The following is a 14,513-nucleotide window of genomic DNA, read 5'->3' as shown; positions in this document are numbered from 1 at the left end:
TCGGTTGGCACGTGCTTGGTGGGCCCAAGATGGTGCTCCACCACACCGGAGGAGAACTGTAACTGATCAGCTGGGATTAGCTTTTTGGTGACCATGTTATTGCTTTGAACCACCCAGTGGAATGGACCCCGAGGTCACCTGACTTGACACCGCTGGACTTTTTTCTGTTGGGCCATCTCAAATCAAAAGTGTATGTGACACCACCACATGACCTTGGACGACATTGAACAGCGAATCAGAGCTGAAGTTAACATCCTCCAGAGGGACAGGGGAATGATCAGGCGAGCAGTGCAGGACATGCGGAGGAGAGCGCAACTGTGTATCCAAAGAAATGGAGCTCATGTTGAGGACTAAGTTGACAAAAACTTACATCCATTACCCCGATGCAAATAGCTTGAAACAAAGGGGTCATCTGGGTGTCGCAGCGTAGAAGAACAAAAATTCTCATTTTGCAACACAATTTAAGACCTTACCTTAAATTTTAACCATTGAATTTTTGGTGGGATTTTTTTTGTGTTCTTTTTTTGTTCAGTCATGCATGCAATTATGCAATCAATTTTGGTATGAACCGGAGGACGATGTCCATACCAACATATGCAAATAAAGAAGTTTCATGAAAATATTCAATTGTAACTTTAGTGGCTACTTTTTGGAGAGTCTACTTTTTTTTGGTACACCCTGTATGACTAAGTCAGTTGTGGTTGCTTGCTTCTGATTGGCCAAAATGCGCATGACAGCCGGTGAATGCGTTTGACAAACACTTTTTCCCCTCATGTGGATGTTCTTTTTTTTAAACCACTAGATTGGGGAAAACGTGCATTTTTGAAAATATCCATGTTTGTGTGGATGTAGCCTGAGGGCGTGTGTGGGTTTTCTCCGGTTTCCTCCCACATTCCAAAAACATGCATGTTAGGTTAATTGGCGACTCTAAATTGTCCATATGTATGAATGTGAGTGTGAATGGTTGTTTGTCTATATGTGCCCTGCCATTGGCTGGTGACCAGTCCAGGGTGTACCCCGCCTGTCGCCCGAAGTCAGCTGGGATAGGCTCCAGCATGCCCCTGCGACCCTAATGAGGAAAAGCAGTATAGAAAATGGATGGATGGATGGATGGATGGATGGATGGATGGTTTTGTGTAATCTGCCAAAAAAAAAAAAACAATCAAAGTTTTGGGTTAATAAATCGTAGGCCTGTCAAGTGATTACAATTTTTAATCAGATTAATCGCATTTTTCATACAGTATTAATTATCATGATCAATCACCATTTGCAACTGGTTAGCATGTTGGCCACACAGTCAGGAGATCGGGAAGGTCTGGGTTCGGATCTCCTGGAGCTTGCATGTTCTCCCCGTGCGTGTGTGAGTTTTCTCCGGGTACTCCGGTTTCCTCCCACATTCCAAAAACATGCATGTTAGGTTAATTGGCAACTCTAAATTGTCCATAGGTATGAATGTGAGTGTGAATGATTGTTTGTCTGTATGTGCCCTGCGATTGGCTGCTGACTAGTCCAGGGTGTACCCCGCCTCTCGCCCAAATTCAGCTGGGATAGACTCCAGCATACCCCCGCAACCCTTGTGAAGATTTTCATTATTGTCTGAATATTGACAAAAAAAAAACAAGAAATAACCCGGAAATACTCTGAAGTTTACATTTTGTGTCAATGCAGACGTCAGCTCATTTGCGCATACACTTCCTTGATTCACTTTTGGCAACACTGTGTGTGGAATACGCTGTTTACATTTAATGAGGTGTAACATTTTGTCGGAGTTTGGTCAAAGTACATGTTTTGGATGCAGCAAATGCGTTTGGTGCAAAATGAGGTGATACACTTTGGGAATCTGGAAGCTGAAACATAAGCTTCACTGTTTTGTATTAGTTGTTTCATTGTCTTTGTCACAAACTTTGTCATGTCACAAAATGACAATGCGCAAATGGGCTGAAATTGACATCAGACAACAGGCACGAAGAAATATATCGACACCGTTTCCTCTTTTTAATCAATATGTTTGCAGTACATTTTCACATGGCGATGGCTTCACGTCACTGTAGTCTGTGGGTCATGACCCTCGAAGTAACTGCACTGCCGCTGGCACCCTTTTCAGAAGAACCACCCATTTGCATTTGCTTGCTTGTTAGTCCTCAATTGTGTGTGCACTAACTAGCGCTCCGCCTCCCCCCACTGGGACAAAGAGACTGAATGGCTGACAGGAGGGTTCACTCACTCCGTTCATTCCGCTACAGAAGCAACATGCCCAGGCGTGGAGACAGATGCACAGAGTGATCCCTCTTGTCATCCACTTTGGTAGAGACAGAGGAGGAAAACAGACACCCATGCACATGTCCATATATATCTAGGCCGGCAAAATTATCAAGTTTGTTTTTATTTATTGTGCGATTAATTGATTTATTGATTATCGTAACAGGCGTAGTTGTGCACAACCAAAAAGTGTCACCAAAAAGTTTTGCAAGCTCACATAACAAAAACTAAGTGGGATAAAGTATAGAAGTTAGTTAGTAAAATGATGTTAGCGCCGCAATGAAAAAAAAACATCTTTGCAGGGGAGTGTTTAACATGTCAACTTGTCTGATGTTTAATGCATCAACTTCATGCTGATCATACTGTGTGTATGAATGTGAGTGTGTGTGTGTGTGTGTGTGTGTGTGTGTGTGTGTGTGTGTGTGAGAGAGAGAGACGCACAAAGCCGGCGGCTGCAAACACACTCTGATGGCTTCCAAATGACCGCGACTTAAACACGGATTAACACCAACACCAACTTGAATGTTAAATGATGGTGCGGTGCGGTGGCGAGCAGGATGAGGTGTCTGATTGGTTGGAGCAGGTATCATGCATCCGTCCAACACTACCTCATTTACTGAAAAAGCTGCTAAGAACCTCAGGACAACATTTTCATCGCTCACAGGGGAGACGACACACCACCAATCCTTGCATTCTTTATATCTGACAACCTGGATCTTTGTCACATCCTCATTATCCTCCTCACTCTACTCGGCCACATCCTTATCCTACTCCTCATCCTCCTCATCCACATTATCCTCGCCTCCTTCATCCTCATTATTCTTATCCTCCTCATTCCTCTCATCATCTTTCTCAACCATATGCTCCTCATCCCTTAGCCTCCTCATTCTCCTCCTCATCTTCCTCATCCCTATCATCCTCATCCTTCTCATTCCCCTCATCATCATCATCATCCTCCTCATTCTTATCATCCTCATCTTCCTCATCATTACCCGCCTTATCCCTTTCATCATCCGCATCTTCTTCATCCCCTTCATCCTAATCCTCTTCCTCATCTTCCTCATTCCCATGATTCTCATCCCCCTCATCCTCACCTTCTTCATCCTCATCGTATTTATCTTTTTCCTCCTCATTCTCACTCACTGACCTCATCCTCTTTGTCAATCTCATCTTCCTCAACCTCATATTTGTCCTCTTCCTAATCCTCATCATCATCCTGGAACAAGAAAGGGTAATCATCATACACATAGCACCATATTGTATGCTAACCGGGAAATGTACACAAGCCGTGGCAAAATTTGTACCGAAAACCGGAAAATACGCTAGCCGGGGGCATACACTAACCGAGGTTCCACTGTGGTAGAATTTATATGCCGAAGAATAATATGCTGATGTATATTGTTATCACAAGAGACTGCAGCATATACAGTAATATATCATATACTGTGGTGTGAAAAAGTGTTTGCCCCCTTCCTGATTTCTCATTTTTTTGTCACACGTAATTTTTTTGTTACACGTAAATGTTTCAGATCATCAAACAAATTTAAATATTAGTCAATGACAACACAACTGAACACAAAATGCAGTTTTTAAATGAGTTTTATCACTAAGGGAGAAAAAAAGTCCAAACCTACATGGCCCTGTGTGAAAAAGTGATTGCCCCCCAAACCTAATAACTGGTTGAGCCACCCTTAGCAGCAACAACTGCAATCAAGTGTTTGTGATAACTTGCAATGAGTCTCTTACAGCGCTGTGGAGGAATATTGGCCCACTCATCTTTGCAGAATTGTTGTAATTCAGCCACATTGGAGGGTTTTCCAGCATGAAGCGCATTTTTAAGGTCATGCCACAGCATCTCAATAGGATTCAGGTCAGGACTTTGACTAGGCCACGAGGCCACTAGGCCAGTCTTCATTTTGGTTTTCTTCAGCCATTCAGAGGTGAACTTGCTGGTGTGTTTTGGATCATTGTCCTGCTGCAGAACCCAAGTTGGTTTCAGCTTGAGGTCACGAACAGATGGCCGGACATTGTTGAGGATTTTTTGATAGACAGAAGAATTCATGGTTCCATTTATCACAGCAAGTGTTGCACGTCATGAAGCAGCAAAACTGCCCCAACCATCACACTACCACCACCGTATTTTACTGTTGGTATGAAGTTCTTTTTCTGAAATGTGGCATTACTTTTATGCCAGATGTAATGTTTCCCAAAGGTCTTGGGGATCATCATGATGTTTTCTGGTAAAATTGAGACAAGCCTTAATGTTCTTTTTGTTCAGCAGTGGTTTTCATCGTGGAACTCTGCCATGCAGGCCATTTTTGCCCAGTGTCTTTCTTATGGTGGAGTCATGAACACTGACCTTAACTGAGGCAAGTGAGGCCTGCAGTTCTTTGGATGTTGTTGTGGGGTCTTTTGTGACCTCTTGCATGAGTTGTCACTGTGCTCTTGGAGTCATTTTGGCTGGCGAGCCACTCCTGGGAAGGTTCACCACTGTTCCATGTTTTCTCCATTTGTGGACAATGGCTCTCACTGTGGTTGGCTGGAGTCACAAAGCTTTAGAAATGGCTTCATAACCTTTCCTGACTGATAGATCTCAATTAATCTCACTTAAGGGGAGCAATCACTCTTTTAAATTAGTCGTTTAGATTAGTCAACTATTCTAAAAATGAGTCGAAAGGTTGGCGGCAGCACTAATGTGAAATAATACACAATATGTTCAATGTTTGAAACTATAGGTTACATGGGGAATTCCCTCCTACAGCCTTGAACACAACATCCATTTCTTGTTTCCTGCTTGACCTCCTTCTTTCCTTTCCCCTTTTTCCTCCTCTTCACCTTCATCCACCCCCACCTGACACACACACACAGCTCTTTGTGGTCTGTGGGGTGAAATAGAAGCCTGAGGCCAACAAGCTGTCTCCACCAGCTACACTGATAAGAAACGCGCACACGCACAGACACACACACAGTTGTCACACAAGTGCCAACAGTCACAATCACACTTGTACCTCAGCCACACACACACGCACATACGCACACATTATTTAAGTGAGCTGAGGCTATGTGAAATACTACCCAGGGGATCACTTATCACGTCTTACCTTAATATTTGCTGCTCTCCTACGAATGTACACACACACCACCAAAAGTGTTTAACAATATTACACACTTATGACATCACGTACGTGTGTGTGTGTGAGTGTGTGTGCGTGTATTGAGATGAGTTTAGTTGAGCTTCTCTAACAAGATTTGAGTCCTGCGTGTCCAAAAGAACATGTTCTAATCCCCCACCCATCACCTCAGCCCTACGTGACACTCCCCTCTGTCCTCCTCCCCCCATGAGCAGAATGATTGCTGTAGAACAGTGATTCTCAACTGGTGGGTCATGACCCTAAAATGGGTTGCCGAGCCATTTTCAGTGGGTTGCAGGATCTTTGCCAAAAAAAGTGTAATGACCCGATGTCCGTGAATGCCACCTCGTGTCTATTCGCTTGCTACACCACCATGAGGTGTGCGCCATGTTTATGGGTGAATTGTTCAAGCTTGAGCGGGAGGGGGAGGGACCACGTTGTGTTGCATGGGGAAATCCCGCCCAAAATGAAGACTACCAGGTAGAGTATGATGTTACTGCTTAATGCCCAATTCGATCTACTGGCCCAGGCAGAGGGGTGGTCTACAGATCAAATGGTCCACCTATTATTATGAAACTTACCTACTGAGTCTTGAATCAGAGCAACTGGACTCGCTTAATTTTGAACTTCTTGTTTCACCTCTCATCCAGGTCCATGTGCAAATGCTCTGATTCAACTCCCCAGACGTAACATGTACTGAAAACCTTTACACACACGTTTTTCCAAAATAATTTAAGGTGTTGCGGATTTAAACATATTGTTGCTGAACTGATCATAAAACCTTGTTTGTGCTGGTACATCGTGTTATTTTGCACTACCTCAAATTTAAACTGCACTTCACTGTCTTTTCATTAAAGGGACTGTTTGCAACTGGCTCAAAATTACATCGGCAACTCTTAGCAAAGGCTCCTTCCTGCACATGTGTGTGTTACCTGGGGCGCAGCAGGAAGAGGGCGGGATACAATGCTTGCAACATGTTCAAAAGCTAGCGTCCTCTAAGCAGTCACGTAGCCGTTGCAAACCATCTTTTTACATTTTATGAAATAAATGTAATTTACAAAATAAGATATTTGAGTTTACATAAAAAAATGTCCGCAATTTGGGTCGCCGCTTGTCATTGAAGGGTGATAGCGGGTCCCGCAGTCAAACCAGTTGAGAACCACTGCTCTAGAAAATCATATGTAATCATAGGTGAGGGGGTGTAGATGTGGATGCGGGCAAGATAGAAAATGTCCAGACCACGACCACTACAGTATGGCTGTGTCTCAAATGGAATACTTCTCTCAGTGCACTTCAGTAAGTACACTGTGTCAATTGAGTGTGTGAATTTTAACAGTCTACTACTGTCCCAAATTTAAGTGTTGTTGTGCACCTACCGGAAATAACGATCATAATTTATCTTTTACATCTTCATCTGTTCACTACTTTCCACCACTACGTGTTGCTCCTCAGTGGCCATTATTTCAAACTTGCCTTCTGCCACGTAGCCAAGATGGTGACTATTGAGGTTGCAAGTGTCCATCACTGTGCACTGACCATTTTGGGTGTTTTGAGTGCAACATCCAGGTATTTGGATGGATGACAGTACACTGCATTTTGCCATACTTTTCAGTGTGAACGCACTTATGCACTTAAGACTAAGTGTAAATACAAAAGTGTGCACTTATGCACCCTAAAGACTAAGCGTAAGTACAAAAGTGTACACTTAAGTACTCAAAAGAGTACGTGTAAATACGTACGTGTACACATAAGTGTGCACTTATGCACCCAAAAGACCAAGTGTAAGTACGCAAGTATGTACATTCTGGACCCAAAAGGAGGCGGCAGTGGCTCAGGAGGTAGAGCAGGTCGTCCAGGAACCGCTGGATCGATCCCTGCTTCCTCCATCCCAGTCGTTGTTGTGTCCTTGGGCAAGACACTTCACCCACCTTGCCTCCAGGGCTTCTCACACTGGTGAATGATTGTTCGGTGGTGGTCGGCGAGGCCATAGGCGCAGCCACGTTTCTGTCGGTCTACCCCAGGGCAGCTGTGGTTATAGACGTAGATTACCACCAGCAGTGTGTGACTGAGGAGTGAATTAATAATGGGTTCACTGTGAAGCGCTTTGACTAACTTGAAAGGTGCTATATGAATCTAATCCAGTATTATTATTATTAATACAAGACTACCGTAAGTGTATGTACACACGTGTGCACTTATACACTCAAAAGACAGAGTGTAAGTGCGCAAGTGCACCAAGTGAGACACTGCCCGTGTTCTAGTAGGAAGCAAGTTAGAAACAAAGTATAGCTCTTTAGCAGGAAAGCAACCATCCATCCATCCATTCTCTATGCTGCTTATCCTCATTAGGGTCGCGGGTATTCTGGAGCCTATCCCAGCTGACTTCGAGCAAGAGGCGGGGTAAACCCTGGACTGGTCGCCAGCCAATCGCAGGGCACATATAGACAAACAATCATTCACACTCACATTCATACCTATGGACAATTTAGAGCCGCCAATTAACATAACATGCATGTTTTTGGAATGTGGGAGGAAACCGAAGTACCCGGAGAAAACCCACACACGCACGGGGAGAACATGCAAACTCCACACAGAAATGGAAAGCAACCGCATTTGCTAAATTAGATTAACAAAATCATAAAAACTGTAAAATCATGTGACTTCTCCCAGCCAATCAGACAAGCTGATGCTTGCTCATGGAAGGAAATTTTGTCGTATTTTTCCATCATGATCCAATTAGAACATGTTTTCATTGTCAACTTTGCGGACGACTTCAAGTCTACTTCTGACGCACTGATGAAAAATCCTACATCAGTAGGATGTCTTTGTCGTCTTTGTCTAACACTGTCAAGTAAGATGTGTGTATTGTCCTGGTCCAACATGTCTTCAGTGTCAAAGATTTGATGGAGAATATTCCTCATGTTCTTCATGTCAAAGTATCTTCATGAGACTTCATGAAACATGAGACACTTTAATGACGTCTGAGTGATGAAACCGGCGAAAAAGATTCCATCTCTGCAGCAGGAACACTGAATACATCTATCCTCCATCTCGGTGTGTGTGTGTGCGTGCGTGTGTGTGTGTGTGTGTGAGTGCAGCAGACTCAATGTGCTCCTGTGTAATGTGACAGACAAATCCCACTAAGCTGTTAAATATTACACTGCTTTCGCACTCGTATTAAACACCTCTCTACCTCTCTTGTGCGCCCTCCTTTCACACACACACGCACACGCATGGACACACACACACGCACACACACACACGCAATCTTCAATATGCAACAAAACACTACAGATGTCACTTGACAATCCTCACACATGCACAACAAATCCTTAAAATGCGGCGACACACCGCAGTCGTCTCATAACACTGTGCAAAAGGTGTGTGTCTGTGTGTGTGTGTCCTAATCCCCAGTGCTGGTGGTCTTGTCAGAGCGTTATATTTGCTGCTATCAGTGTATCTTCTCCTCTCCGCCTAATCCCAGCACCCCGACTGTGATATTTCCTGACATTTACATGAAGCAGCTCTCCACACTCACAAGAGACCAGGATCAGGACGAGGACGAGAACGAGGAAGAAGAAGAAGAGGAGGAGGAGGGAGGCGGACAAAGAAATGGAAGGTGCAGGAAAGACACTTGAGGATCGAGTAGAGAAATGGATGATTGAACAGATGAATGAACAAATGAATGAACAATGGATGACGGATGAATGTATGGATGGACAGATGAACAAATAAACAAATGAAACAATGAGCACATGAGTGGATGATGGATGAAGGGATCAATGAATGAAGGAATGGATGGATTAATGGATAGACGGCCAGATAAACAAATGAAAGAATGAACGCATGGATGGATGAACAGATGAATGAACGAGTGAATGGATGGCGGGGATGGCGGAATGGATGAATGGATGGATGGGTGGTGGGTGGATGGATGAATGGTTGAACAGACAGACTAATTAGCAGGTGGACAGATGAATGAACAAACGGGCGAATGAATGAATGAATGAACAAACAAATGGATGGATGGATGAACAAATGAATAAATGAAAGAATGAACAGAATGAAAGAATGAATGAATGGATGGATTGATGAATGGATGGCTAGATAAACAAATGAAAGAATGAAGACATGGATGGATGAATGAATGAATGGATGGTGGGGATGCGGGATGGATGAATGGATTGATGGGAGGTGGGTGGATGGATGAATGGATGAACAGACAGACTAATTACCAGGTGGACAGATGGATGAAAGAACGAACGAACTGGCGAATGAATGAATGAATAACCGAAAAAATGCATGGATGGATGGATGGTTGGATGAACAAATGAATAAATGAAAAGATGAAGAGATGGGTGGATGAACAAACGAATGAATAGATAGATATATGAATAGATGAATGAATGGATGGATGTTGAGGAGTCAGTCACATGTTTGAATCATTTTTCCTCCATTCACATTTCTTGTTATTCTGACTTTTCCACTGAGGACTTTCTTCCATGTTCTGATTGGCTAAAAGCTCTTACAGCTACAGCGCCACCTACAGCTGTCTTACTTTAACAGTCATGTGTGGGCACATGGTATAGATGTAGTAGCGTACACCGTATTTCCTACATGTGTGCACATCTTAATTGCACCAAAAGTGAAGATGAGATAATGAATTATTGATACAAGTTGGTATTTAATCTCTAGTAATGATCTGCTGCTAATAAATATTGTACGAGGCTTCATCGTGTGATACTTTCATTCCAATTTGCCCTTTAGTTTGCCCTTTATTCAAGGTCACATTCATTTAAACACACACACACGCTGCTGTGCATTGACAACCACCACTTACATTGCCCTTGGACGACCTTGCACACACACACACATGTGCACGCACACACGCACGCACTAATTAGGCATGCATGTCATTAAGAGCATGTAATGAAGACACAGTAAAGACACAATGAGGACTTTTATGTCCTCACTGTGGTTGAGGAGAAGGAAAAATGTGATGGACGAAAAGAAAGGAATAAAAAATATTTAAAAAAACAAATCAAAAGAAGCCAAACAGGAAATAATAAAAAGCTCAACTGAGTATTTTTACCTGGAGGTGGTCTGCTGGAAATAGAGCCTGCTGATTGGCTGTCAGCTCCCCTAAAGGCTCTTGTGATTGTTTGGAGTTGAGGAGGCGGGTCTGGATGCAGCGGAGAGCGTGGAGCATCCAGCTGTGTTGGCGGCGGATCTGGAGCTGGAGCTGCTCCCATTGGCTGGACACCATGTGGAGGATCTCCCTGAGTCCTGAACGACAAAGGAGTTTTCAGGAAAGATGATGGGATGTATGGATTAAGGACATGTGATCAGCATTTTCTTGAACACGCTACTACACAAACATGTCAACAGAGGACACACAAAGTCAAAGTTGAAATATGTACATGTTTAAAATGTTGTACTCGTTCTACATAATGTGGAGTGGCTGTGGATTTTCATGACATCTTTTGAATTTCTCACATTACATCACAACTTTTGGAAGTCCATATATGATAACTTGCTTGAGGGGGGCGTGTCTATATGCAGCTCTGAGCAGGGGTGAGGGTCGGGGGTTGGAGCCAATCGCAACAGAGTAGGCGTGGTCAGGGAAGGAAGCTGCTAATTCTCGGAGTTTTCGCCAAGAGGAGAAGAATGTAACATTTATGGAGTATGTATCAGAATGTATGTAAATTGTAAAGCGGTAGGGATGTAGCAAGGAGCAGGAGTTAGTATTTACCATTAAAGTCCAAAAAAGACTGAGTGAAAAACGTGTCATGCACAAGTTTCCTGTGGTGTCACAGAAGGGGGAAAGTTTAATACCACCATCCTTATGGAACATTTGAAGCAGTATCACAAAAAACAGTATGAGGATTTTCACAAGACCACTGAAGCAAAGAGACCAAGCCCTCAAACATCTTACGCTATCTGAAACATTTGCAAAGCGTAAGAAATTCCCACGGGACTGGCTGGATAAAGTTTAGACATCTCAGCTTTTACGGGGATCCTAATCATTAAGGTCCAAATTTGCATGTTCCCAATGCAATTCTTTCATGTTCTCTATTTAATTATAGTGGAACTTTGGTTAGCGTCCACCCCAGTTCGGTTAACTTTTCTGTTATAATTTTGCCTCGGTTTGTGTACATTTTCCTGTTAGCATACAATATGGCGCGTGTCTCGTGCTATTACTACACAGCGTGAGTTCAACTGGTTTCTTAATGTATTTTTTTTTATCACAAAACGTCCTGTTAGCATCCTTAGCTTGCTAAAAAATGTCAAGCGGAACCAGAAGTCAGCTATGTCATCCGTCTATCATGTCATCAGAGGTTGACTCTCAGAAATGTTAACACAAAACACGTTTTTTATAGTTTTACACGCATTAAAAACATCTAAATGCATATACAGTAAATGACGAATGAAAGGGATAAATGAACATTTGAGCTTACTGTTACCTTCATTGAAGACTTGACTCTTAATGTGACTGTTCCAAAAACACGATGTGGCAGCGAGATACCACACGTACGCCATCTTCCTGTTTTGTCATGAGTTATTTCTTGAAATGAATAGTGTTTCTCACCTTCTTTATCAAAATGTCTTTGGGAACAGTCAAATCAAGAATCACGTCTTCAATGAAGGTAAAAGTAACCTTTATGTGCATTTCAATTTTTTCTGCATGTAAAACTATAATTGTAAAACTACAAAAACGTGTTTGTGTTAACATGTTTGGCTGTGTGGAACAGATTAATTGCATTTAATTTGTTTCTTCTGGGAAAAACTGATTCGGTTAGCATCCGTTTCAGTTAGTCTGACCTTCTGTATCAAATAAATGACGATAACCGAGGTACCACTCTATAGGACAGTACTTAAGAGCCCCCATTTTCACTGGGATTACCTTCTACGACTACCAGTAAATGGCAAAAACCTGCAAGTAATTAATCCGGCCATAATTTTTGTTCCCCCTTTGGTCTTCCATTCCAAACACTCCTGCTAGCTTGACGTTGACGTTCTCCTCCAATTTCTGAACAACTTTTGCAATAAAAGACCAAGCCCCACAAACAGAACAATTCAGCACTAGAGCAATTAACCTCCTAAGAAGATCATGATGTCCTGGGGGAACTCAATTACCTCCTGCTTGCCAAGGCAAAAGAAAGAAGTACCATCACTCAAGGCTGCTACTCAAAGACTCACAGCCTTTGCTACCTGCCTGAAGAGGTACACGAGAGAGGTAAAGGCCAGGAGAATAAACACGATGTTCTCCAACAACCCAGCTAAGGTCTACTCTCAGTGGCAGAGTACTAGTAAGACCGTAACAGGCCCGCCCAAGGCTGAGACCGAGCAATACTGGAGGAGTATCTGGGAGAGGTAGGCGTCACACAACACGTCCAATGGCCGGCAGACTTACAAGCAGAGGGCAGCAACTTCCCAGAACAACACCCAAAAGCGTGTCCAAAGTGAAGGGATAGACAGCACCAGGGACCAACATGACTCATGCCTTGTGGGTTAAGAAGAAAACTGCTCCATAACTTTCCATGAAGACCTGTCAGCACAAATGAACCAGCTGCTAAGATCCGGGACCCACGCAGAATGGTTAACCCAAGGTAGACCAGGCCTCATCAAGAAGGACCCCCACAAGGCAACAGCAACATCCAACTACCAACCAATAAACTGCCTCAGCACCACATGGAAGATCCTTTTAGGCATCATAGCAGCCACATTGAGTAGGTATATGAATCAATGCATGAGCAAAGCACAGAAGGTTATTGGCAATAAGACCAGGGGAGCCAAACACCAGCTATTGGTTGACAGGGCAATCGCTGGAGACTGTAAGACCAGGATCACCAACCTGTGCACTACCTGGATTGATTACAAGAAAGCCTACGACTCATTGCTATACACTTGGATACTGGGATGCCCGAAACTGTATAACATCAACAGGATGCTAGGAACCTTCATCAAGAACCAATGAGGCTGTGGCAGACAACGTAGGAGGCCAACTCAAACCTAGTTGCACAGGTGAGCATCAATTGTGGCACATTCCAAGGAGATGCTCTGTCCCCACTGTTGCTTTGCATAGGCTTGAACCCCCTCAGTCAGAACTGACCCAGAGTGGCTTGGTTATCGGTTCTGAAGTGGAACAACAATCAGCTACCTTCTCTGCATAGATGACATCAAGCTGTATGACATCGGATTGTCATTCGGACTAGATGAGCGTCGGCGAATGACTACTAGACGCGGGAAGATGATCACTACTGAAGGGGTTAAGTACCTGAAGGCAACATAACAATTGCACAGGACAGCTACTAATACCTGGAGATTCCACAGGTAAATGTCAACCATGAGGAGGCAGCTTAGAAAGTCAGCCACAGCCGAACACATGCAGAGGGTGAGGCAGATCTTGAAGAGTCAGCTGAATGGAAAGAATAAGATCCTGGCAATTAACACCTATGCCCTGCCAGTAATCAGATACCTTGCAGGCATAATACCCTGGCCACTGGCAAAAATGCAAGCCACTCATATCAAAACAAGAAAGTTCCTTTCTCTGCATGTGCATTTTGTTCTGACCCAAATCCAGCATCCTGAGGCTATACACAAAGTAAAAAGAGGGTGGCTGAGGACTGGTGAGTGTCACAGGCACTATCCAGGAGGAAACAACAGGCCTACAAGAACACATTAAAAAGATGACCCCAAGAATGACCTACTAAGTGAATGCCACAGGCAACAGAAGCCCAGTAAGGAGGAGGAACGAGACAGACTGTCATGGAAAGACAAGCCCCTGCATGGCATGTACCACGGAAAAACTGACAAAGTGTCTGACATAAAGAAAACCTGTAGCTGGAAAAGGCTGTACTGAAAAACAGCACGGAGGCGCTATTCATGCAAAAAAAAAAAGTTCTACTTCTAATTTGAAGGCAACAGTGACTGATCACGACACTCGAGGCAGTAACCCCAGCTTGGGGGTTACATGGGGGTGGATTTAATGTGTCTAACAAATACAAGGAACAATATATGACATCTCAGTCCAGAAGAGCGCAATACTCGGAACAGCTAAGATCCTATGCTTAACCCTCAAGCTCCCGGGTCTAAAATATATAGTAATCCTTCGTTTATCGC

General features: G+C 43.5%; 1 protein-coding gene across 6 annotated transcripts in view; it reads right to left on the bottom strand.

Moving 5' to 3' along the window:
• The window catches only part of akap6 (A kinase (PRKA) anchor protein 6), a 128,480-nt gene that overhangs the window by 78,004 nt on the left and 35,963 nt on the right, over window positions 1-14,513 (bottom strand). For all 6 annotated transcript variants that reach the window (XM_054795647.1, XM_054795646.1, XM_054795650.1 and 3 more), the window contains one exon: window positions 10,483-10,676. In XM_054795647.1, the coding sequence (XP_054651622.1) occupies window positions 10,483-10,676 (194 nt within the window). The remainder of the gene's footprint in view (window positions 1-10,482; window positions 10,677-14,513) is intronic.

This window comes from Dunckerocampus dactyliophorus, chromosome 13 (genome assembly GCF_027744805.1).
Source record: "Dunckerocampus dactyliophorus isolate RoL2022-P2 chromosome 13, RoL_Ddac_1.1, whole genome shotgun sequence".
Classification (NCBI taxonomy): Eukaryota; Metazoa; Chordata; class Actinopteri; order Syngnathiformes; family Syngnathidae; genus Dunckerocampus; species Dunckerocampus dactyliophorus.
This window is presented reverse-complemented; position numbering and strand designations above follow the sequence as displayed.